The sequence below is a fragment of the Archocentrus centrarchus genome, chromosome 1, assembly GCF_007364275.1.
Source record: "Archocentrus centrarchus isolate MPI-CPG fArcCen1 chromosome 1, fArcCen1, whole genome shotgun sequence".
NCBI lineage: Eukaryota > Metazoa > Chordata > Actinopteri > Cichliformes > Cichlidae > Archocentrus > Archocentrus centrarchus.
Genome location: NC_044346.1, coordinates 21,270,792 through 21,296,491, shown reverse-complemented (window position 1 = coordinate 21,296,491; position 25,700 = coordinate 21,270,792). Strand labels below are relative to the sequence as shown.

General features: G+C 42.0%; 3 protein-coding genes across 3 annotated transcripts; 1 reads left to right on the top strand and 2 right to left on the bottom strand.

Moving 5' to 3' along the window:
* Positions 1 to 1,392: 1,392 nt before the first annotated feature.
* Positions 1,393 to 5,029, bottom strand: LOC115777172 (DNA-directed RNA polymerase I subunit RPA49-like). The gene is made up of 12 exons (XM_030725040.1): positions 4,957 to 5,029; positions 4,619 to 4,722; positions 4,454 to 4,530; positions 4,288 to 4,373; positions 4,107 to 4,162; positions 3,864 to 4,008; positions 3,652 to 3,762; positions 2,530 to 2,626; positions 2,308 to 2,438; positions 2,136 to 2,217; positions 1,902 to 2,033; positions 1,393 to 1,678 (listed from the first exon to the last, which is right to left on the bottom strand). The coding sequence occupies exons 1-12, from the start codon at positions 5,018 to 5,020 to the stop codon at positions 1,513 to 1,515; spliced, it is 1,251 nt and encodes a 416-aa protein (XP_030580900.1). The 5' UTR covers positions 5,021 to 5,029; the 3' UTR covers positions 1,393 to 1,512.
* Positions 5,030 to 10,395: 5,366 nt separating this feature from the next.
* On the top strand, positions 10,396 to 17,479 carry LOC115776926 (zinc finger and BTB domain-containing protein 5-like). Its single transcript, XM_030724759.1, has 3 exons — positions 10,396 to 10,605; positions 10,696 to 11,544; positions 12,855 to 17,479. Exons 1-3 carry the CDS (start codon positions 10,396 to 10,398, stop codon positions 14,022 to 14,024), a joined length of 2,229 nt encoding a protein of 742 aa, XP_030580619.1. The 3' UTR covers positions 14,025 to 17,479.
* Positions 17,480 to 18,708: 1,229 nt separating this feature from the next.
* On the bottom strand, positions 18,709 to 24,532 carry LOC115777089 (glyoxylate reductase/hydroxypyruvate reductase-like). The gene is made up of 9 exons (XM_030724951.1): positions 24,253 to 24,532; positions 23,678 to 23,811; positions 23,522 to 23,594; positions 23,234 to 23,350; positions 21,793 to 21,881; positions 21,588 to 21,692; positions 19,533 to 19,668; positions 19,023 to 19,153; positions 18,709 to 18,934 (listed from the first exon to the last, which is right to left on the bottom strand). The coding sequence occupies exons 1-9, from the start codon at positions 24,423 to 24,425 to the stop codon at positions 18,813 to 18,815; spliced, it is 1,080 nt and encodes a 359-aa protein (XP_030580811.1). The 5' UTR covers positions 24,426 to 24,532; the 3' UTR covers positions 18,709 to 18,812.
* Positions 24,533 to 25,700: the final 1,168 nt, after the last annotated feature.

The window sequence follows — 25,700 nt, the reverse complement described above, 5'->3', positions numbered from 1 at the left end:
GTTCCCCCCTGGATTTTGGAGAACCCTCCCCCTCGCCCACTGGCCAGCTCCCCTGCAGGTCTCTCGTCATCCCAATATCCCTCTGGACTTGGAATTTCCGTGACCACCAGGATTGGCGCGACTGTGGAAAGCGGTTGCCACAGCGGCAGCATGTTCTGCTGCATCCTGTGAATACCGGCAAGCACTTACAAACCGATATGAAGGCCAGGAGGTCAGCATCTGCTTGTTCCTTAACCGCTGTATACCGTACACGTGGGGCAGACTTTCAAAATGGGGCCCTCCTGGGTACCGTTAAACGTCCAAGAAGCTGTAGATCGCAAGTGAAGCATTAAAGGAGCCACCGACACTCATTTATATTAAGGTGGAAGAACATTTTGTAAATCTGAAATAAGACTTTTGTATTTTTATGATAAAAATGCTACTGCACTCATGAAAACAAGTTTGACTACAACACATTGTTGCCACCCTACATCTTCAGCATCTGTTTGACACTAGAGCTTTACCAAGTTTATCATTTTCTTTTATTGCAGACTTGGTTGGTTTTGTTAGTTTTGCGTATAGGGACTCGCTGGTTAGGAAGTGCACATTTCTAAATCCTAGCAGGAGTCAAATGCTTCAGAAATACTGGCTTTGACCGTGGGACAAAGTTGTGCCTTGTTTGTCTATTTAAGGGATGACTGTAGCAAGGGAATGTGTGTTCATAGTGTGAGGTGTTTATGCACAAAAAAAAAAAAAGTCCTAAACCAAAATTAAGACCATCTCTCTGTCCTGTTTGTTGGTGAGTCTGTTCTTGCATCATGTCGTCTGTGGTTTTTAAAACTTGATGCACTTCAGCTTTTTGAGACATCTCATTATTTCAGATCCTGTCAACATGCTGCACAGAAAACTCTAATATCTGCATATGAATATGCAAAAAAAAAAAAAAAAAAAACTTGGTAGTGTAAGCTTTATAATTCCATTTGTAGTCCACTTGCACTCAAGTTCTACCAGCCAATCAGGTTTGAGCAGGTTTGGGTTGCAAGGTGGGAATCTCAAAACCATCCCATACAGTCTCACAACATTTTAGCTTTTTTTTTTTTTTTTTTTTTTTTTTTAAATGGCTTATTTAATTTAATTGTGTGAAGAAGGACCAGCAGACAGAAGAGGAAGTCCGTTATCCAGATATCCTGGCTACACCGGAGTCCCACAGAGGCTGACCTAGACTGACTGCACAGCGACAGGCAGCCATACACACTCATTTGATAACAGCCAGTCAGAAAAGGAGAAGATATGTAGTGTGCAATATGTGATGTCTACAAATGTGCCTATACGTTCTTGCTAGATGTTCTGCCATCTAGAATTTGTTTACAGCTCTTAAGTGTAATTTTTACATCTAGAAATGTAAGCATCATATACGACTTGAAGTTCACTTTATTTGTCCACAAAAAGCATTAATAAACGAGCCTTGTTTGTGGCGTTCATTTGTTTCACATTCATTCTTTCTGTTCAGTTCTCGGTTTTCGTTTTGGCTCTTCAGTGCATCTTCTTGCGTTTCCGCCTCTCGGTGAAGTGATCGTATTTGACCAAAGGCAGAACAAGAGCGGCCAGTCTGTGGTCGTCTTGCAGCTCAGCTTTATCACCCTTGCCTCGGGCTGGTTTCATCAAGGTCAGTCCCATTGTCTTCGCAACTTCAATCATCCTATAGAAACGCACAAAAATCAGTCATACAGATGCTTCTTTCTAACAGGCTCTTATGTGGTGTGTGTGTGTGTGTGTGTTTAAAACAACTGCAGAAAGTCTGCGGTTGAGTTCACATTAGTGGCGATTTTACTCTTATTTAAAACATAAACTTGATGCATATATAGGAAATTCTACACAAGCTTTCATATAAGGCTTCCCTGTTTGTTTTTTCCCTTCCTTACCGTGCCTCTGTGATTCCCAGGTCACGGTGCAGTAATGTGAGGTCAGCTGTCATGTGACCCATATGCAGCAGCAGAGCTAAGCAGTATGCTGCTATTTTGGCACGCATTGATGATGACACCTTGTTCTGGATCCTAAATGGAAAAAGTTAAACTTAAGCATGTTGTGTGTCAAAGTAAAGAAAATGTATTTTTAATAACAATCAGTACAGCACCAAATACATAAATACACCGTACCTGCCACTGTTGAAGGTCTCCACGGTGAACGTTTTAAACAGGGTGCTCTGAATGATGCGAGGGCAGCCTTCCTCCAGCCCAACTGCACATATAAACATGAATTACTACAAATTTCTAAGGGTGAACGTTTCTACACCACTTTCCACGTGTAACATTAGAAAAATTCACTCACACTTGCGGGTGATGCTCTTCTCCCGTGCGAGTTTGAGGAGCAGAGAGAGGTAGAAGGAGCAGCGAGCCATTTTGTCTCTGTTTTCAGCTTCAGTTGGCAGGTTTTCTAGATGCTTCACAACACTCAGGCACCTTAAGTAAAGAAAAAGAAAAGAGCACAAAATGAATCTCAAGCACATTGAAACACTTTATTAAAATGTTTTGGGGGTGTTGATGCCCCTACCTTCCATCATCTTTCATCTTCTTCAGCTCTTCAGGGGTTAGTGCTGCCATTTTGGCACCACCCTGCTCCAAAGCACCAAACTCTACTGGGCTCAGGACTGCAGATATCAGTTAAGGATTATGACTTGAACAAAGACTTGTGTAGCTTTAAATACAAACATGTATGTATTCACTTGGCACACAGACACACACATTTGGACATGAATACACACACCAGTACCGCATCTTGTAATCTGACAATCAAATGGATTCCTTGCTTCCCTATGCTTCTCCAGCCATCCATCTTCTTCTATTTATCTGGGGCCGGATCGCGAGGGCAGCAGCCTAAGCAGAGAAACCCACACCTCCCTCTCCTCAGCCACCTCCTCCAGCTCGTCCAGGGGAACGCCTCGGTGTTCCCAGGCCAGCCGAGAGATATAATCTCTCCCAGGGCCTCCTCCCGGTAGGACATGCCTGGAACACCTCACCCAAGAGGCACCCATGAGGCATCCTAGTCAGATGCCCGAACCGCCTTAATTGACTCCTTTTGATGTGGAGGAGTAGTAGCTCTACTCTGAGCCCCTCCTGGATGGCTGCACTCCTAAGGGGAGAGGCCAGCCACCCTTTAGAGGAAGCTCATTTCCACAGATTTTATCCACAATCTTATATTTTCAGTCACTACCCAAAGTTCGTGACCATAGGTGAGGATGGGAATGTAGTTAGAACAGTAAATCAACAGCTTCGCTTTCACGCTCAGCTCTCTCTCTTTACCACAACGGACCAATGCAGCGTCCGCATCACTACAGGCGCAGCCCCAACCCATCTGTCAATCTCCCGCTCCCTTCTGTCACTCGTGAAAAAGACCCTGTGATACTTAAACTCCTCCACTTGGTGCAGTAACTCGACCCTGAGCCGGAGTGGCTGCAGCCCAAAGAGGAGATATGGGCCTGCCCTCCTGTAGGCCCACAACCCACAGGAGACACAGTAGGGGTTGGGTACAGTGTGTCGGGTGGCAGCCAAGGGCAGATCCCTGACTATCAAGACCTATGCTGCTCCTCACCATCAAATTTCACAGAACTCAGCCTGGTGGCTTTTGCATAATCCACCTAAAACATTCCTCCTCCAGCACAGGAGTAAAAGATACGCTCATCAAATGGATAGACGTTCTCTCGTTCATCTGCATTTGCATTGCAGGGAGGAAGGTGCAGAGCCAGGTCTCCCTGTGACTCTGCGTCAGCCACTTCTTGCTGCAGAGCTGCGCAGAAAGGGGAGGTTAAAAAAAAGTCGACACACAAAACATGGAGAGAAAAACATTCTTCCAGATTTCTCCAAGGAGGCATCCACTGTGCAGCTTACCTTCCAGACCCTTTTCACCAATCACAGTATCGGCAGCCTTTGCCACTGCATGCTGCAGGGTTTCACTGCCCACCTGATTCAGCCTGCGAGAGCTCAGAGCTCTCTTCTGCTTGTTGGTGCCAAAGGCCTCAATCAATAAGTCAACCTACAGGGAAAATTAAAGATAATTTTGAGACATTTATATCATATTACATATAATTAAGCACAGTCGTCTTTTACTGGACAAACAGGAGGTAAATGTACCTTGTCCCTGTAGGTCTGAGTAGTGTCCTGGGGCGTTGTGCTGTCTGTTGTCTCTCCTGGTGACAAAAGTCAGAAAGAGTGACTATCCCAAGCCATGCAAAGCATTAAACAGCTTCCCTCCACAGCGTCTGGTCTTTTGGACAGTTCAAAATAGCAATCAATATATCCTCCCCCGCTTTACCTGGTATAACTGGTTGCATGTTGAAGAGCTGAGCGTTGTGCACCTCCATTGTCATGGTCCGTTTATTCAACACACCAACGTAATATCTAAAGAGATGACAAACGTCACCCTTATTAATCTCTCTCAGTAAACCACAGCATGCCTAAATGTGCCAACAATCACCTACTTGCAAAGATTATTGCATTTCATGGACCCCACTCCAAAGTTCTGCCCCACATAGGACAGTCTGTCTGTTTCAGCAACCTAAACAAAGGAAACCACAAACAACACTAAGAGTAGAGCAACACAGCCCGGAGAGTGTAAACACACAGCAGCACCTCATCTTCCTCACCAGTATCCGCCTGCTCTTCTTTCTGGGGTTGCTCTCCTCCGCGCTCTTAAACATGCTGAAATCCAGTTTGTCTGCATTTTGGACGGTGGCGTTGGAAAAGCGGACTGTGGGGTTGAAAAAAACATGACAGGACCTTATCATTCAAGACCATAATCACCGACAATTATACCTGATCAGACCGCAACGAACCATCAACAACACTGTAGTGCCCACGTGTGCGCGACAGTTTTTTTTTTTAACAAACGCTACAAAGCCCAACGCTGCGTCACGTATCATCATCAAAAATCACAGAGCTACACGTAAAAGTTTCTACATGAACACAAATAAGAGATAATCACCGATGACAGCTTTATCTGCTTCTCGCTCCTCTCCACAGCACACCAAAGAGCAGGAGGCGGCCATGACTGTTGTTGTAATGAGTTTTCAGAATGAGCTGCAAAGAGAGTTCACTCCTCTGTACTTCCGTGTTCGCTTTACCGAGACTCTGCTCCTGCTGCTGCTTCTCGAACCGCCACAAAGATTTGGAGCGCCAAAAGTGCCAAAATGAAATAACTAAATACATGATGGGCGAGTCTGACAGACAATATAAACTCATGATGCAATGCACAGGAACATGAAATAATTTATTAATTAGTGAAATAATTAAATGCTTTAAATGAAATTAATTTATATTTTCATTTGTTATGTGTTTAATAAATTATTTATTGCCAATTTTAATTAACACATTTAATTGTTTTTTTTAAATTATGTATGCATTTATTTAATTTTGGCACTCAATACAGTTAAGCAAAATAAAATAGATATATTTTGATTAATCAGAATCCTTCTAAAAGCAACGTATAGAAACGTGTCTGGGTACTTATTTTTGGTATTAATTTATTAAATTTATTGAAAAAAAAACGTAATTTAAAATAGTCACCCAGACATAAAAACTGCAAAAACTTAAGCACAAATTAGACTGGTACAACAAATAATTACATGTTCTAATGTTTCCTGTTTGTCACACATACAAGCTGTACGTTTTATCATTGTCTTATGATACTGTTAAGATCTGTGTTACCAAATGCCATTATTGAGAAGTCTTCTCCAACTTTATTGTGGATACATTACTTGATGCCTTGCTTTATTCTCCCTGTACCATCCCCCCTGTCATGTCTTTGTTCATCTGATTTCATTATGTTTATAAACTTCTCCTTCATTCAGAAGAAATCCATAACTTTGGTGGACAGTCCAGACCCGGATCTCAAGCGTAGAAGTATTTTATAGGGATTTAATCGGAACCCTTTATCTTTGAAGACATAATTTAAGTAGGAACACGAAAAAAAACAAAAAAAAAAACGCTTGTTATCTTGACACCGTCTTATCTTTGACTAACTTGCTCTGGAGGTGCAGCAGCGACGCCTTGTGTCGAAACCGTAATGCTGCAGCCTTTAACCTCGGGCGAGGTCATGGACATGAAAAAGAGGTACAGCGCCGCCCTGTGAGTCTGGTTGGAAAAACCGTCTGTCGGCGGGGGGAAATATTAGAAAACACAACACAGCATGAAGCTGTCACATATCAATTGATAGGCGGTATTAAAATTATTTTTAACGGTTGATCTGAAGGCGTGGCTGGGCGGTGAGCCCGGGAGACGCGCGCGGCAGTCGTTTGAGATCACCGGACACCGCGACTCTGTACATCGCGATCAGCTTTTCGTTCCCACGACCAAAACCAGACGAGCCACCTCGGGGTCAAACCGTCAGGAAGTCGACCGCACGAGACGTGGGAGGTAGCAGCGGAAATGTTAGCTATCAACAGCTCCGTTTGAGGGGGACATTTTGTGGGCCATCTCGGTGACCGCATGCCGTTGCTTTTGCTCTAGCTAACGGGCTATTTGCTGGGCTGCAGCCAGCTAACTTTAGCTGATCGGGGCCCTGTTCTCCCTCTCGATACCTGCCTTTTCCGGAAATTTCAAGGTAATGTAAAGTACTGTAGTACCACTAGAATGCTTCTTTTGTGTCATTTAACCTCTCACATCTGATGCTGTTTTGTGCCGGTGCAATTGTGACGTTAATATGGGGAAAACGGCGAGGTTTAATAAAGTCAGAGCTGTTGTTTTTGGTGCCCAGTAATCAATAATCACTTTAAAACGACAGCACCGCAGCACCCTGCCTGTCAGCCAGTATATACAGACCTCAAACTGCGCTAACTTCAGGTACAACCCCAACTTCACCGCCATTATCATTCAAACATCAACATTGGTTGCAGCCAGAGGTGGCAAATGTAACCACATTCGTCACTTAAGTTGAAGTACAGGTACTTGTTTTTAAAAAATACCCTGATGAAATAGAATTACTAGAGTCAGGCTCTGAAATGTACTCAAGGTGAAAAGTAGCTCTTTGGAGGACATTTGTATCAGCTGTTTTGCTGACCACGTCAGTGATATAGTAATAGATATATTAAGGTGATGATATAGCAAGGTGTTGCAAACTTTATCTGTAAGCAGATGAGCGGTCGTGGCTGATTTTCCTCCCCTAGACACTATTAAGCTGGTATAAAGGTAGAATTCAGTGAGTGACTCTAACCAGATTAAATTGAAATTGATGTCTGCTTCCTTGTTGCAGTGACCATGAACTCCACAGCTGCCCTGCACCTGATCCGACATAGTGCATCATTGTAAAGTTCACCACAGTGCTGTAGAATAACCCGTTTAACCTGAACTAAACTGCCTTTTCATGCAACCTTGGAGTAACACAAAGTTAGTATACATTTCACAGAAGCAGCACATCATGTACAGATCCAGTATCTGTTAAAAAAGCTCTACAATGAATGAGAAAGCTTTAACTGTCCAGTCTGTCAAGTGCCACTGAGCAACCCTTAGCTTAAAATAACCTCTTCTTCCTCTCCTGTCCTTTAACTAGCAGACTCGCTGTGTGACAAACTCCACGCAGTTTGTGCGTTTGATGATATTTGTTTTGCAGTCAGAAACGCTGCACTGAAATAACCTGCCACTAAAAAAAAACAAAAACATTACTACCTCTTTTGCTCGCTCCTCTCCTGTAGCGCTGCTAATGTGCTGCCACCACAACTTGTGGACACCGTCCCCAGAACCGGTGCTCTGAATACAGTGTCGTACCATAAAGTAATAGTCTGCCAAAAAGTTATTGCTGGTGTTTCTATATTTGATTATATTAGTAAATAAGTTGTTGTCACCCATATTTATGAATGGGTTATAAAACATCAAAGTGATCGGTTTTGCAAATATCTGCATTTTGTACCTACGTTCTACATTATAACCAATCCAGTCCTTTTTGGCCATTTAAAATATCTTTATAGAACTGTTAGGTTATATTTGTTTCAGTTTCTGCTGCACTCTTGGCCACATCTCTCAGAATAATTTGATGGTTATTCATGAGAGATGGTTTTTTTTGGCACCTGTCTAGGGCTGCAACTAACGACTGTTTTGATAGTCGATTAGTCATCGACTATTGAAACGATTAGTCGAATAATCGGATTATGAATCACAATTATGAAATGGCACTTATTTAGCTATCAGCTTTTACATTTAGCACAAGGTTATTTAAAATGTGGTCGTAAACACATTTTAAAAAATCTTTTAATCAGGTTTGCTGCTGATATAACTTTAACGGTCCATTTTTCCAACCATTAAAAAAAAAAAAAAAAATAGTACTTTTTCATCCCTGTAAAACAAAGTTGGCACAGTTTCACCAGTATCCCCCATCACTAAACATGCTGCTGAATGCTGTCCGGTCTTTAAGTCTGACGTCGTTTCCGGGTCCAAATGCTTCTAAATAAACAGCAATGGTGTAACCAATGACTGTTCACTATTAAAGATGATTGTAACATACCTTATCAACTGCAGCCATTTCCGCTTCACTTTCTCATGGGTAAAATCACAGCTGAGTGTGTTTTTTTCGAGTTAAAACAACCAGGGACACAGCATTGCGGCAAATTGATCACGTGGCAGTTTGGACCCGGAAATGGAATTCTACGTCATCACTTAACAACCGGATTGCGCTTGTGTGAAGCTCGCCAGAGATAGACGGACAGGAAGATGTCTCACTACGTTAAAAAAAAAATCACCAGTAATAGTAACCAACTATTATCGACAATTAAATTCGTCGTCAACTATTTTTATTGTCAACAATGTCGACTAATTGTTGCAGCCCTACACCTGTCCACTTTAACCCCCAAGTATAGAGCTTTAAATGGTGCTTTGATCATTTATTATTTTGCCTTTTTGCATTGTGTGTGATAAGCACAAGTGGTGGATACACCAATAAGATTGTCATTGATGTGTTATTGTTTTCTCCTTTTAGGTTCAAATCAGTTTGATGTTTGAAGGCATGCAGTGATCTCTTAAACCTAAAGTAATGGGTCTGCTTTGAAAATGCGAGAAGTGGAAAGCAGAGATAGTTGTGTTAAAATGTAAGGAGACAAAGTTAAAAGTTGTCAGAAAATTCGCTACTCAAGTAAAGCACAGATACCTAAAAATTTGATTTAAGTACACTAATGAAGTATTTGTACTGTGTTGCTTCCCACCTCTGGTTGCAGTTAATATGGCATGGTATGATCTTGTGGATTGTTCACCTTTAAATGCTCCGGTTATGAAGTCAGTAAACTGTACATTGCAAAAGTCCCAGAAATCCAATTTAAGATATGAGCAAAGATAAATGGCACATCTTCACATTTTAAAAGCTACAGAAGGCAAATATTTGGGGTTGATTCATATTCTTCTGATCAGTTTACCCTTTATAGGACACTCACTGAGAGAAATACTTGGGAATTCATCATTTCAGTACTTGGGTGTCAGTGGGAGACATTACAGGACTGTTTGTTTTTTACACTTTTGTGACTTTTCAAAAATTGTAATTTTTATTTTGAAAATCAAATCATGAAATTAGCAAATATGGTTCCTCGTCCATTTAGGGTAAAACGGTAAAAAAAAAAAAAAAAAAAACACTTAAAACTATGAAATTAGAAACATTAGGAACATTTATTTAAGAACATTTTTTGACACTGGCACAAATATAGCACACACATCTAAATACAGTCTGTCCGGTTATTTAGGCGACTGCTTCATGGTACTTGGTGACGCTGCTGTAAATGTGGCACAGCTGAAAGTTCTGCAGAAACTATGAATCTGTGGTGACATAATGTGGCTTAAGCTCTTTCATAAATACTGAATGGGGCTAAACATTTATACTTGGCTTCAAAGATTTAAGTGCATTCATAAACACTGAAGTGTATACACCCAAATACAGTCTGTGCTATTCTATGGCATGGGACCTGATGGGCTGGCACAACAAGTCTCCCTCTTTCCATGAAACAGTGTATGTTTCTGAGTCAATATCAGGTCCACACTGAAGGAAAACAGCATCAGCAGCGTGTAGATCTACTGAAAATAAAAAATGTTGAGGTATAAATTGTAAACACATAAATGATTTAACCTATGGCAACTTCCAGTGCGCTGTTAAGTACTCATGTCCTAAGTTATATTGTGTTATTAAAAAAAAAATACACTAAGTATGGCTTATTAGATATATCTGATGTATGTCTAAAAGTGGACTTGCCAGTTTTATGTGAACAAGGCATATGATCAAATGTAGTGCCACCATTTTTCATGCCACAAATTTCTAGAAATCCAACACAAGCAGCACCTATCTCAACATTTAGCAGCAAGTCTTTGCTGATTGGCTGGTTCTACAACCACATGGATTTCTATATGTGGTTCTGTGTAACTAACCTGTCCTCTGCTCTTTTATGTCTGCAGGGCCATGGATTTCCCAGGCCACGTTGAGCAGATCTTCCAGCAGCTGAATTATCAGCGTGTCCACGGTCAGCTTTGCGATTGTGTCATTGTGGTGGGCAGCCGACACTTCAAGGCCCACCGCTCAGTGCTGGCAGCCTGCAGCACCCACTTTAGAGCGCTGTTCACTGTTGCAGAGGGGGATGCTAGCATGAACATGATCCAGTTGGACAGCGAGGTTGGAACCAAAACACGGTCAAAAACTTCAAGACTGAAAATGTTTTTAGTGATTGTTATGGCGACTGAAAGAACTGTGTGTGTTTTCCAGGTGGTGACAGCCGAAGCCTTTGCTGCTCTGGTGGACATGATGTACACATCAACACTGATGCTGGGGGAAAGCAATGTCATGGATGTTCTCCTTGCAGCGTCACATCTGCACCTCAACAATGTAGTCAAGGCCTGCAAACACTACCTGACGACGCGCACGCTGCCTATGTCCCCTTCATCCGACAGACCCGCCCATCATCACCCTCAGCAGGAACAGCAAAGGCACAGGCAGCAACAGCAAGTAGCTGATTTAGCAGTGAACCCCACATTAGCAGTTAATGCTAACCTTGCAGCAAATGCTGCCACTTCAAAGATGCAGCGCTCCTTCTTGCTTCAGCAGCTAGGGCTCAGCTTGGTGAGCTCTGCTTTGGGTGGGATGGAGGACGACAGGGTGGGAAATGTAGTCGGCAGTAGGGTGGTTGATCAGAGGGCCTCCTTTCCGATCCGGCGCTTCCACAAACGGAAGCCCTCTCTGGCGCTGGGTCTTTCAGAGGAGAGACCCAGACAGAGACAGCGTCCTTCAGCGCCTAACCTGGGGTTGTTAGGAGAAGAAGGGGTGAATGCAGAGCGAGAGGAGGGAGCTCTTCTTTCCCCAGACTCCCACAAGATGGGAGACGAATCCAAACTTGATGTTTCAATCACTGGGTTAGCAGCTGCATCCCAAGATGACCCTCAGATGCCCAGTCAGTCAGACAGTGGACGCTGTGAAGGGGAGAACTTGGGGAGACTTCAGGGAGGCGTGAACAAAGAAGAGGACATGGATGAGCAGGATCAGCAGCAGAATAACAGAGCAGGGGTGAAAATAAAATCAGGAACAGAGGAGGAGGAGAACGAAGAAGAGGAACAGAAGGTAAAGCTGGGCCTTATGTTTGTCTTTTCAGTGGGTCTCAGGCAGGAGTATTTCCATATGTAAAACTCTCCCACCCTTTCTCTGAGGCTTGCTCCTATGAAATACACAAACTTAACAGAAATTGCAAGTTTGAACTTCATTAATGCAACCAGGGGTTATGGGATTGGACAGGTGGAGGAGTCATAAGATCGTGTATAGCAGTGCAGCAGGTGAAATGATGAAAATGACTCACTTAGAAATAATTCATACATAATTTCCGTTGTGAGGGTTTGTTTTCCTTGGGACGGGCTGTGACAGCTGACCTGTGCTGGCTCCAAGGTTCACTGCTGTCTGTGTGTTCAGTTTGCGACATTTCATGAAATATAAGCAGATGTTAAATGAGCTGCTTTCCAACCCCTAGGTAATGTATTGTGTAAAGGTGGAGTTTGGCAGGTAATGATTAAGAGTGTCATCCACTTAAATTCAAACTAATGACCTAACCTGAACCCTTGTTTATACTTCATGAATCCGGAAGTCCATTCGGGTCCAAGTGATAGAAATTTTGTCATCTTATAGTGGCAGGCAGACATGCGGTTTTTTTGGGGTTTTTTTTTTTTTTGTGACCACATAGACTGCAGAGATTTTCCATTCTTTCAAAGTATAACGTGAATGACAACTCAGTCATTGGCTCTCCAGCTGTCCTTGTCCGAGTATAATCAAGACATAATAGCAATCATGAACACAACAGCCTCTCCTGCACCTCACCATCCATTACTGTAAACTGTACTGCAGTAATGCAGAGTACCTACTTCAGTATAAAGTATAAACTTTAAATAACACAAAATTATAATTTAACAACATGAAGTGACAAAATAAATCATGTACAGATAATTGCAATAATTGGAAGTTTTAAATATCCACTTGATTAAATTACAGTTGCCAAGACATGTCAACAAAGCAGCACTGCACTGTGACAGAAACAGGGGGAAATGGTTTGATGTTTCCTCTTTATTTCAGAATGAAATGCTGGAAAAAAAACGCCCTGGTAAAGCAAAGCAAGTTTGTGCAAGAGAATAGTTTTAGAGAAGGTGATGTTACTCTTTCGGGTGCTGACTGTGAGGAGAGTCCTAATATTCTACCAAGCTCTGTAACTCACTGTGCAAAAGTGCTCCAAGATTATCTTCAAATCCAGAATAAAACAGTGTCAACTCTAGCCACTTGCGAGACATTTAGGCAGTATTGTGAGCTGAATATTAAGTCATTCTTACTTCAGAATCTTAAGTGTGAATCTGCCTTGGCCTTAGCTGAAACTTTTTTTTTGCTTTTCTTAGGTGGTTGTTAAACATGAGCCGCTAAGTTCTCCCGAGCCGGCTGATGAAACCAGCGACGTCACGTCGCAGGCCGAAGGCAGCGACCCGCCTGAGCCTGGGTGCCAGGAGGATGAGGAGAAGGTGGAGCTGAGCCCAGAGAGCAGCGACCGCAGCTTCACCTCTGAACCCCAGCCCAGCTCCGACTCTCTTCTCCAGCCGAGCTCCCAGCTCCTTCTCAAGAGCAGCATGGGAGGAGGAAGTGGGAACAGGGGAGGTTTTGGGTGTAATAATGACCTGAGTGGCAAACCTGGTTTCAGCATTTCCAGCTTTCTCAGCCAAAAGGATTTTGCGACTAGCGGCTCGGGGATGGTTGCTGGAGAGGACGACCTTCCTAACACAACAACTGGGGATGCAGTTGCACATCACTTTCTGCTGAGGCAGGAAGCTGCTGGGCCTTCTGGCTCTGCTTCTTCCTCTCTTTTGCAGTCAGGTCCACTCGGTGGTGAGAGTAGAAACAGTTTTGGAGATAACCTTCAAGCTGATTCTCTGTTCCTCCGCCCCCTGCATGATGGCTTAGGAAACACCAGGGGAAATGGGGCAAGTGCAAGAGGGGGACGTGGAGGAGTGGATCCTTTTGATTTGGACTTCCAGCGCTCAAGTCTGGGGCTTCATTCTCTGGGGCGACCCTCAAGAGAGCCTGGAGGAGCCAGTGGCACAAGTCTGAGTTATCCAGGCTACAGACGCATTGCTCCAAAAATGACCACTGGCATGGGAGGAGAAGAGGGAGTAGGGGGTATTCTTCAGGATGCTGCCTCCTCTTCCTCAAGTCTAGCGGGTCCCCTGCTTCTAAATGAGAACGGGGGATATGAGATGACGGGCGCCAGTCCCACCTCCCTCCCCCCTCAGCTCACCCGAGCTTCAGCAGACGTTCTGTCCAAGTGCAAAAAAGCTCTCTCTGAGCACAATGTCCTGGTGGTTGAAGGGGCACGAAAATACGCCTGCAAAATCTGCTGCAAAACCTTCCTCACCCTGACTGACTGCAAGAAACACATCCGTGTCCACACGGGAGAGAAACCCTACGCGTGTCTCAAGTGCGGAAAACGCTTCAGTCAATCTTCACACCTATACAAGCATTCCAAGACCACCTGTCTGCGCTGGCAGAACAGTAACATGTCCAATGCCCTGCTGTAGGGGCAGTGTGTGTGTGTGTGTGTGTGTGTGTGTGTGTGTGTGTGTGTGTGTGTGGAGATTAAAACACTAGGAATCAGTGGAGCTGCCTTTAATGTTACAAAGCTGTTGAAAGTTCTCTGGAGCTCTAACAGAACAGACAATTTTATTATCTGCTCTGTCCAAACTAACCAGTCCTGACCAAAGATGTAGTTGTACATTATCTTCTCCAAGACAAGTTGCTAAAAGTTACATTTACCTTTTAGAAAGATTATAGGGATATAGGACATGCAAAACTGGCACATTTTTCGCTGTTAATTCATTATAAGGTGTTGAAGTGTGCCCTTTAAACTTGACTGTATTTAAGCCTGACCAATTTCTCTGCGGGCTGATATTATTAGCCAATATTAGCTATTTACTGATCTATCAGTATCTGCATTTATAACGGCCAATAAATGAAAATTTAAAGAGTAGAGACAGAAGAAACGCTCTTCAACCACGTCTTGAGCAGAGACAGTATAAAAGTTCAATAAAGCTATTGTGATGTTTGCGAACTCTCATTTTGAAGCCTCGAAAAGAGTGTTTCCACTCATTAGCTGATCCGAGCAGAGAAGGGCAGAGCGTAAATGAATAACTGCATTTTCCTAATCGGTTTATATTTCATGTGTCTGAAAGAAAAACAGTGTCAACCAGAATGTTGGGACATTGGATATTTAATTCACCAAATATCAGGATGTGGTGTAAAAATCCTGTAATTGTCGGGCTCCTTCCTGTATGAGTATATTGAGTATTATGTGGATCTTACATTATGCAGCCTTTGGACATAATATGATCCAACCCTGCCTGGGCTTGGGTTTTGAAACTGAAAGCCTCTTTGTGTGTGTGTGTGTGTTTTTTTTTTGTTTTGTTTTGTTTTGTTTTTTTTTAAAAAGAATACAATCACACAGGATCTTTTACTTAACTTGAGTTCTTTTGAGGTGAACCCTTAGTGCCGATTCATTGTTAGTGGTACGCTTGGAAGTAAATCGGATTCAGTCATTGCAACACTCAGAGGCAGCTGTGCAACATCGGCACTAAAGACTGACATCATGTAAAATATTGTAGTTATATTAATATTGAGTGCACATTTGTAAAAGCATGTAGCAGAGTCCCACATCTATTGAGTCATCCCAGCTGTTCATATTTACAGTGCCTTGTTCTGTGCACAGGCAGTTATATCAACTTAAAAACGAATTCATTCACTTTGGTTGCCATTATGCTTGGAAGTGCTAGGAACTAATGTTTTTTGGGGTACAATACAGAAAAAGGCAGAGGCCCCAGTGTGTGGGACAGCCATGTTTAATGCTGAAATCTGTAGCATTTTGAAACCAGCAGAGAAGATGAGAGTATCTTGTGTTGTAATGGTGGTTTTATTCTGTTGTTGTTATGCAGTGAAATGTCATCAGTACTTTGTTAATTAATGTTCATCATCAGGAACGAAGCAACGGACCAATTAAAGTCAGATTCATGTGACGTGATCAACCTCTGTGGCTGACTTTCAGTCCATCACTGGTGGTGTTGCTGAGCTTATTTATTGTTGAGAAGGTTTCTGGTAAGAGGCCAAATCATTCAGAATGTACTCGTGGAGGCCTTCATGTGTCATATGACTGCAAGATTAACAGCCTCGCTTTAAAACACTTATACCTGTAGTTTGTCATAAATTCTGGGGGAAAAGGTTGAATTACACTAATTACCCTCTCAGCATTATAGTTGACCTTAGAGTGAAGTTTCAGTGTTTACTGAAGTAAAACAATCACAGTAATCAGGAGGAAGAAAAAAATCTGTGTTCACATCATTTTCTGTCTAAATTTGTAAAACACTATCGTGATTGTAAAAGATACGGCACTACAAGACTTTCCATCCTTATTGGACACCGATTGGAAGCTCCAGCTCTCCGGTGTTGTGTGTTTATCGAAAGGATGGCGACATTTCAGTGAAGAGTTTAGCCTGTGTTGGCAAAAAAAAAAATGCTTTAGAGATGTAAATATGGCACATTTCTGATACGTTTCATCTCTTCGAGAAGAGACAAAACAACTCTTAAAGATGTAAACATTGTTGGTATGTTTGCTACTGTACTTGAGTGTTTTTTACATGTCTCTTTACATATAATGTTGCTTCTGATACAAAACACTGAGACAAATCAGTCTTTTTTTACAACTAACAATGTTTACTGGAATGTTACTGTGTGAAAATGTCTTCTTTGTAATGCAACCATCCAACTCACTCAGCTCTTAATGTTTTTTTTTTCTTTATTATTCTGTTGGGCTGGAAATTAAAACCAAGAGTTTAGCTTTTTTTTTTTTTTTTTTATGATCATGAAGGATTTCCGCTATTCTAGGAAAATGTAATATCACTAAAGGAATATTTCACATGGGGAAAGTGGGGAAAAAAAACAAAGATTTTTGTTTGTTTTTTGTTAATTACGAGACTTTTTGTGTTTTATTTTATGTATCTGTATTTTAATGTAACTTGATAAATGTCAAGAAATGCTGTAAATTACAAGACAACTATGTTACAATTAAAGATTTGTATAAGCTAAAACGAAAAAAAGAATATAAACAGGATTTGCAAAAATAATATCACATGAAGGTTTTCTGCTGCCACCTGTCAGACTTCCTGCAGGTTGTAAAACAGAACAGCCTTATTGGATGGCAGGATGTTTTTTCAAACGGTGTTCATGTGGTGTTGTATAGTTCTGCTTTAGTGAACAAAAAAAACACATTAACATGTTTGCCTTTTTGTATGCATTAATGATTGATGTATTGTGACACTTGAGCTGTCAGTGAGACACGATCATTGTTTTCAATCCTAGTTGGCACCTTATTGTACTGTAGAGTGATCACACTGTCAGCCCTTTACAAGGTGACGCTTTTTTTTTTTTAAGTAAAATTGCCCTTTAAGTTATTTTCTTGGTAAATTTAATTCACAACTCTGGTTAAGTCAATTAAAATGACTGTTGATGGTTCAATCTGATGTTTATTCCCCTGTTCAGGCATTCAGCCTGTTCTCTCATCATGAAGGGAGGTAGCTACTTCTGCAATTGTGAAAAATACAAAGGTAAATATATGATCAGGCACATTTTTGACTTACATGTCACACCCAGAAGCTTGCTAGGTGCTGTCATCTTCAACTGTTGAATAAACGGTTCATATGAATTTCAGAAAAATGCACTGACTGTACTACCCCCTGCATGAATACATTTGATTTCTTAAAAAGAAATATGTATAAGGGCCTGAATTTATTACTTAAGTCACTGCCTTATGCCCTCTGGTTTGTAAAGCCGGGTTTTTGTTGATATGCCAAAATTGCTAATTTTCTGTTTGTTTTTTCTGTATAACTCCCATAGTGTAACCGTGAGATGGCTAAATGTTTGTCTCTTTACTGTTGAAGACTTTTAAGATTGTATAGTATGTTCAGTTGTTGAATAGGCTGAATAAAAATGCGATGAAATTCAGTTTGTGTGCAACCTTCTTATCAAATACAGTGTCATGAAAAAAGTATTTGCCCCTATCCTGATTTCTTTTCTTTTTTTTTTTGCATATTTGTCACACATTTCAGGTCATCAAACAAACTGAGTAAACTCAAAATGCAGTTTTTAAATGATAATTTCCTCTATTAATGGCAAAAAGCTAACCAGGTCTGTCTGGCCCTTTGTGAAAGCATAATACCCACTTAAATAGAACCTGTCAGACAAAGTGAAGTAGGTTAAAGGATCTCAAAAAGGAACACATCATGCCACAATCCAAAGAAACAGCTGAGAAACAAAGTCATTTACATCATCACTCTGAAAAGGATTGCAAAGCCCTTTCTAATTCTTTAGCCATTATCCACAAATGGAGAAAACTTGGAACAGTAGTGAACCTTCCCAGGAGCGGCTGGCCTACCAAAATTACTCCCAAGAGTGCATTGATGACTCATCCAGGAGGTCACAAAATAATCCAGAACAACATCTAAAGACCTGCAGGCCTCACTGGCTTCAGTTAAGGTCAGAGTGCACGATTCAACAACGAGACAGACTGAGCAAAAAATGGCTTCTTTGGGAGAGGTTCAGTGTGACCAAAAAGCACACAAAGGTTCATCTCACATTTTCAAAAAAACATCTTAACGATCCCCAAGACTTTTAGGAAAATGTTCTGTAGACTTATGAGACAAAAGCTGAAATTCTTGGAAGGTTTGAGTCCCGTACATCTGCCATAAAACTAACAACATTTCATAAAAAACAATATACCAGCAGTCAAACATGGTGGCGGTAATATGATGGTCTGGGCTGCTTTGCTGCTTCAGGACCTGGACGACTTGTCATAACTGATTGAACCATCAATTCTGCTCTCTACCAGAAAATCCTGAAGGAGAATGTCCAGCCATCAGTTTGTGGTCCTGAAGCTCAAACACACTTAGGGTATGCAACCGCATTAGGTTATAAGGTTTAGGGGGGGCAACTACTTTGATAGCCTTTTTTTTCTCCCATTAATAAAAAATCATTTAAATGCTGCCTTTGTATTTTCTCAGGTTATTTTTGCCCAATATTCTTTTTTTTTTTTGATGATCTGAAACTTAAGTGTGAAAAATATGCAAAGAAATCAAATCATGAAGGGGTCAAATACTTTTTCGCAGAGCTGTACACCTCAAATTAAAAGATGTAAAATTGAAGACTAAAGAAAACAATAAGAACACTACATGGATTTATTTCAGTCTGCAAAAAAAATTAGATTTGTGTAAGTGGAGTTAATCATCAATGATCTGATCACTTTTCAGAGTGGAACCACTTTCTTCTTAAAGCTTGAGCTCTTTGATCATCGGCTCTCCCCGCAGCCCCAGGAGAAGGTTGTTTGCTGCCAGGGAGGACATAGCATTACGGGTCGTATAGGAGGCGCTCGCAATATGGGGTAGAATCACTGCAGAAAGATAAAGTATTAAAAACAAATGATAGGCAGGGAGAACCAAGCATGGTCAAAAACTAGTTCAATGTAGCAGAATGCTCACCACAATTTTTAAGTGTAAACAGTGGGTGGTTGGTTGGCAGCGGCTCAGGAACAGTGACGTCTAATCCAGCTCCTGCAATCTGCCCAGTGGACAGAGCTTCATACAGGTCTTCCTGGTTTACCACCCCACCTCTGCACAGTACAAAATCACAGTCATAGACACAAAGGGCTAAATCAGTCTGCTAGAGGACAAATCCTTACTGTTGATTACCCACTGTATATGCCCATTTCCTCAGACACAACTCACTAACTAAGAGGTTAAATAATTAGTTGACTGACAGAAAATTAACTGCAGAGGTCATTTTTGTGAAGCTGTGAGTAATTCTAAAATCTCAAATATGAATATTTGAAGTTGGGGAAACAATGGACATTTATTTAAACCGTTGCCTTGCATTTTGTTTATTAAATGGTGATCAATAAAGGAAAATAACCAGTTAAACCGCATGTTAGTACAACACTCACAGATCACTTGTGGGGTCTTGGGTCATGCATGTAATTCAGGTAAGGGTACCTGCTTGTGTTGATGAAGATGGAGGTTTGTTTCATCTTGGAGAAGAGGTTCTTATTGCAGATCTCTTTTGTCTCCGGTGTTAAAGCACAGCACACAGCCAGGAAATCCGACTGCTTTGCCAGCTCATCAAAAGAGACTAGAACCAGGAACAAGGCAGGATTATTAAAAATAAACTGAAAACTAATACAAGGTGTGATTAAAAACATTTTAGCTAATAGAAATAAGATAAACTAGACTGGATGCACTAATATCACTTACAGCACAGGCATAAAATTACGACCACTGACAGGTGAAGTGAATAACACGGATTATCTCTTCATCTTGGCACCTGTTAGTAGGTGGGGATATGTTAGGGAGCAAGTGAACATTTTGTCCTCAATGCTGATGTGTTAGAAGCAGGAAAATGGGTAAGCATTAGGATCTGAGTGAGTCTGACAGGGGCCAAACTGTGATGGCTAGAGGACTTGGTCAGAGCATCCAAAACTACAGCTCTTGTCAGGTGTTCCTGGTCTGCATGGATCAGTATCTATCAAATATGGTCCAAGGAAAGAACAGTGGAGAACCAGCGATAGAGTCATGGGTGGCCAAGGCTCACTGATGTGCCTGGGGAGTGAAGGTTGGTCCATGTGGTCCAATCCAACAGACGAGATACTGCCCAAAACGGTTTGAGGAGCACAACAACAAGTTAGAGGTGTTGACTTTGTGGTGTATTTTTATCATTCGACATCAGTATTTTCTATCAATATTTTTATATCATGTAATGTTACATATATTAATCACACACACTGGATTATTGGTCACATTATATATTATTTGTCACCTATATTGTCACTCACACACTGGAACACTGCATGCCTTAGGTGAGTGGAAAGGACTGAGGCTTCCTAAGCCAGGTACTTGGGTTTTTCCACTGGTAGTACTGCACTCATTCATATTTAGAGGTTCACCTTTGTACACAGTGCACTTTTGACACAGTATTGCCAGAGTGAAGGTCTGGTAGCGGGGAGTGTGTGTCCTGGAAAGGGGAGTTGAAGTCCCACCTGAGCTACTGTAATGTGAGGGAGAAATTGTGTATTGAGATAAGACCGCCCTAAAAGTGTTTCTTATAATGTGAAAACATGGATAGAAGTGCTCCGGTGGGAGGTATTTTCACATGGGAAAAGTTGTTTGTTTATGACAGCCCAGATAACAGTCATGGAGCCATTGCATGAGGATCGAACTAGTACGATACATAGTGGATTGGGAGCATCCTTCTATGCCCATTGTTCCTGATAACAGCAAGGGGAGGTGCGAGTTTGGGCGATAAAAGGCAGAGGCAAGGTTGGGAGAGAGCTTCTCTTTTTGGCTCTATTGGGCTCCTTTTAGCGCACTTTTTGCTCTTCCTATCTCTTCTGTAACGACTCCAAAGGCACACACTCCTGGGAGGGCTTTTTGCTTTCTTGTGCTTTGTTTAACTTTGTGCTTCAATAAATCCTGGAAACGAAACCTGCTCATCTCCAGTGAGTTTTTGTAAAGTGTGGAATTACTATCAAGGTGCATTTGCTTTCATTGGTCTCACTTCCGCCTGGTAAGTGGGAGAGAGCCGCAACCACGACCCGACAACTTGACCTCCAAATTCCCCACATCTCAATCCAACCTGAGCATCTGTGGGATGTGCTGGACAAACAAGTCTGATCCATGGAGGCCCCACCTCACGTCTTACAGGACTTAAAGGACCTGTTGCTAACATCTTTGTGCCAGATACCACAGCACACCTTCAGGGGTCTAGTGAGGTACATGCCTGGACAGATCAGGACCGTTTTGGCAGCAAAAGTGGGACCAACACAATATTAGACAGGTGGTCATAATGTTTTGCCTGACTGGTGTAAATTATCACATTAATTTTTGGGGTAGCTCTTAGAATTTCAAAAGAGACTTATGAAAAGTCAAAAGGTTTTAAAAAGCCTTATCGTTTGAGTAGCCCTTTAAAGTTGCCCCTACTTAACCTTGCTGACACAGGATCTGTCACTGAGCACTCTTCATAACAGAGTAGTGTCTTTGCTGAGATTTCCTTACCATATTCTGCATTGATGGCATCAGCCAGCTCGGGCCTGGGGGCCACATCTGTGTAGATAAACTTCTTTACTTTGAAAGGTGCCAGACGCTCAGCAATAGCCACACCTTAGTGTCCAAGCACATATTGTAGAAAACATAAAATTGATGGAAATGGCACTTTGATGATACGCTGATGTAAAGCTTGGATTCATGATGAGCTGCTTACCGATCCTGCCTAGTCCAAGAATGCCGACAGTGCTATTGGCCAGCTCATAACCACACAACCACAGCGTTCTCCACGTGCCCCAGCCACCACTGGCACGAGAGAGAGAAAGAGAAGAATTTATTTTGCACTATTCTCATTTGTGTATGTACAGGGGTTGGACAATGAAACTGAAACACCTGGTTTTAGACCACAATAATTTATTAGTGTGGTGTAGGGCCTCCTTTTGCGGCCAATACAGCGTCAGTTCGTCTTGGGAATGACATATACAAGTCCTGCACAGTGGTCAGAGGGATTTTAAGCCATTCTTCTTGCAGGATAGTGGCCAGGTCACGACGTGATGCTGGTGGAGGAAAACGTTTCCTGACACGCTCCTCCAAAACACCCCAAAGTGGCTCAATAATATTTAGATCTGGTGACTGTGCAGGCCATGGGAGATGTTCAACTTCACTTTCATGTTCATCAAACCAATCTTTCACCAGTCTTGCTGTGTGTATTGGTGCATTGTCATCCTGATACATGGCACCGCCTTCAGGATACAATGTTTGAACCATTGGATGCACATGGTCCTCCAGAATGGTTCGGTAGTCCTTGGCAGTGACGCGCCCATCTAGCACAAGTATTGGGCCAAGGGAATGCCATGATATGGCAGTCCAAACCATCACTGATCCACCCCCATGCTTCACTCTGGGCATGCAACAGTCTGGGTGGTACGCTTCTTTGGCGCTTCTCCACACTGTAACTCTCCCGGATGTGGGGAAAACAGTAAAGGTGGACTCATCAGAGAACAATACATGTTTCACATTGTCCACAGCCCAAGATTTGTGCTCCTTGCACCATTGAAACCGACGTTTGGCATTGGCGCGAGTGACCAAAGGTTTGGCTATAGCAGCCCGGCCATGTATATTGACCCTGTGGAGCTCCCGACGGACAGTTTTGGTGGAAACAGGAGAGTTGAGGTGCACATTTAATTCTGCCGTGATTTGAGCAGCCGTGGTTTATGTTTTTTGGATACAATCCGGGTTAGCACCCGAACATCCCTTTCAGACAGCTTCCTCTTGCGTCCACAGTTAATCCTGTTGGATGTGGTTCGTCCTTCTTGGTGGTATGCTGACATTACCCTGGATACCGTGGCTCTTGATACATCACAAAGACTTGCTGTCTTGGTCACAACAATTTGTCCTCTTTTGAACTCTGGTATTTCACCCATAATGTTGTGTGCATTGCAATATTTTGAGCAAAACTGTGCTCTTACCCTGCTAATTGAACCTTCACACTCTGCTCTTACTGGTGCAATGAGCAATTAATGAAGATTGGCCACCAGGCTGGTCCAATTTAGCCATGAAACCTCCCACACTAAAATGACAGGTGTTTCAGTTTCATTGTCCAACCCCTGTATATTTTTGTACATTTATGTGTGATTGTGTTTTGTATATGATGTTACGTCTTGGCTTCGTGTGTGGCCTCTATGAGCCTCCTGGAGGTTGCGAGCAGCAGAGCTACAGTCAGCTCAGCAACAGCATCTGTCAGGACTTCAGGGGTGTAACCTACACGGATTCCTCTGTGGGGAAACATAAACATTGCAAACAATCTTAGATTAATATGTCACCGCCACCACATGTTAAGAACCTTTTTGCAAAGAAAATCATTATCAGTAAGACCCTGGAAGGCATTCACATGGGAACCCCTTTGACGTTAATGTGTTATCATGAAACAGAAAGATGGAAATCACCGTTTCTTCAGCTCATGCAGAGACAGATGATCGAAGCCCACTGACATCGTACTGAGGACCTTGAGGTTTGGACCTACAGGAATATGTCACACACATATAAACACATGCAAGGCTGTTTGTTGCATTTAGGTTACTTGTCAAAGACAATGTCCAGACCTGCAGCGTCCAATAGTTCTGCATCAATTTTTTCTGTCAGCACGCAAAGAAGACCATCTACACCTTTGACCTTCTGAAGGAGCTCCTTCCTGGGTACCGGTATGTCGTCTGAGTCCCACAGCTCAAACTGCACCCTGGGAAAACAGAAGTCATATGACTGAAAATTTAAATCAAATCCAATTTTTAAAAATTTACTGGTTGAAGGTGGTGAAGTGATACAAAAGTGTACAAAGTAAAGCAATGCAGGGTTCACATTTTTATATAATGGCTATCCTTAGAGCGACAGAATCTCAAACTAGCAGGGTTCTTGATAGAAATACTAGGATTTTAAGGTCCAGTGTAACATTTGTGCAGTTCTGGGGGAATACCCTTTAGACTATGAGCTTTATTTGACAAGACCCTGAGGCAAACATTAGCAGTCATGTTTGCTCAAAGTAAATGATGAACCTCTCAAACCAGAAATTCAAGCTGCTTAGCGTGATTACTGTCAAATCAGCTGCAGCACACACCAAGTAGTAACATTCAAACACTTAAATGCTCTATTTTAAGTAACAGAACAGAACACTAAGACTCACTGGCCAGCCTCCCGCAGGATCTTCAGGCCGTCAGGTGGGATCTGCCGTGTGCCATATACGCGCGGTAGGGTTGACATCTCCCTCTGCACACTGCTTGTTAGACTCCCGGTAATATTCAAAGGCGTAATTGCAATCCTCTGGAGCCGACGAAGTGCCATACGACTGCACAACATTGTAGAGTGTTTATCTGTGGGCAGTGTCCACAGTGTAGGATAACTAAACTCTGGAGCCTGTTGTGGGATTTGTGTGGGATTCTGGCTGCAGTTCAGGGGGAGGTTCCTGTGTGAACTGACCAATATGATAAAAGGGTGGGAGTCTGAAAGTTTGAAGGGGGAAAAGTCTGAAGGTTAGAAAGACCTATCCCTGCTCCTACCCCACCCCCACCCCCCCAGAATCAAAAGTCAATCAGATTTTTAATCTATGATTAAGCAGAAGTAGAGGCCCTTTACATTCATAAAAAAAGATGCACAAGCCTAACTAACCAGTGTAAGAAAGACAGCACCAGACTTGGATTGAAGCGAGTTATAATGTAAATGTTTCACTTGTCCGGTGACCTTTGTTTCTTTAAACGGTGGGGGACTTCAACATTGTTATTTTATCTTCTGTTTTCACTGGCTGGGACCAGTTTTGATATCTCCCTTTTCCAAACTGAGCCTGTCTGTGTTATTGTGAAACTAAAAGAGATGTTGCTTGCTGGACAACTCGCTTTCCTCAGACTGAAAAATATAATAATCCTAACTCATAATCTGGCTGAAGGAGGTAATGTAATTTCTCAAATCCGAAGTGATAAAGCTCACTACATGATAAAGCAAACTCATCATTGACAAAATCTATATAAGATAAAGCAATCTTTTCTGGCATATTTCTGTCCATCCTTCAGTTGGATGGCCCTTACAATCATTATTGTGTTACAGGTATTGTACACGCCCACTTTTGGTGGAAAAATCTTCACCACAACGAAAGATACCCTACTTAATTTGCACCACTTAGAAAAAAATGTAGCATAGAAAAAAAAAGTACAACGACAGTAGAAATATATGCTTTCGTAAAATGGGATTAATGCTGAAGTACAGGACATCTTTATGTTTTACTAGGAAATTGGGAAATAGGTGCAGCAAGTTACTGAAACATGTGCAAACATAAACAGAAATTTGGTATATAAGTCAAAAACAGAGTTTGCAAAGTTCCAATTCACTTGAAAGTTAATATTTGGTGTGACCACCTTTACTCTTCAACACAGCCTGAACTCTCCTAGACAACTTTCTTGACATTTCTTTAAGTAGTCTTCATGAATAGTTCTCCAGGCTTCTTAAAGGACATTCAAAGCTCTTCTTTGGATGTTGGCTGAGTTTTGTTCCATTCTCTGACAAAATGTTCCCACACTGCTTCAATAATGTTGAGGTCCAGGCTCTGGGGAGGCCAATCCATGACTGATAGTGTTTTATTGT

Excerpts from the sequence above, each read along its gene's own strand:
- LOC115776926 (XM_030724759.1), top strand. The coding sequence starts at position 10,396 with ATGGATTTCCCAGGCCACGTTGAGCAGATCTTCCAGCAGCTGAATTAT. Across the intron at positions 10,606-10,695 it reads TGATCCAGTTGGACAGCGAG|GTGGTGACAGCCGAAGCCTT; the intron begins GTTGGAACCAAA and ends TGTGTTTTCCAG. Across the intron at positions 11,545-12,854 it reads ACGAAGAAGAGGAACAGAAG|GTGGTTGTTAAACATGAGCC; the intron begins GTAAAGCTGGGC and ends TGCTTTTCTTAG.
- LOC115777089 (XM_030724951.1), bottom strand. The coding sequence starts at position 24,425 with ATGTTGTGCAGTCGTATGGCACTTCGTCGGCTCCAGAGGATTGCAATT. Across the intron at positions 23,595-23,677 it reads AGAACTATTGGACGCTGCAG|GTCCAAACCTCAAGGTCCTC; the intron begins GTCTGGACATTG and ends ATATTCCTGTAG. Across the intron at positions 23,351-23,521 it reads CTGCATGAGCTGAAGAAACG|AGGAATCCGTGTAGGTTACA; the intron begins GTGATTTCCATC and ends GTTTCCCCACAG.
- LOC115777172 (XM_030725040.1), bottom strand. The coding sequence starts at position 5,020 with ATGGCCGCCTCCTGCTCTTTGGTGTGCTGTGGAGAGGAGCGAGAAGCA. Across the intron at positions 4,723-4,956 it reads AGCAGATAAAGCTGTCATCG|TCCGCTTTTCCAACGCCACC; the intron begins GTGATTATCTCT and ends TCAACCCCACAG. Across the intron at positions 1,679-1,901 it reads CTGGGAATCACAGAGGCACG|GATGATTGAAGTTGCGAAGA; the intron begins GTAAGGAAGGGA and ends GCGTTTCTATAG.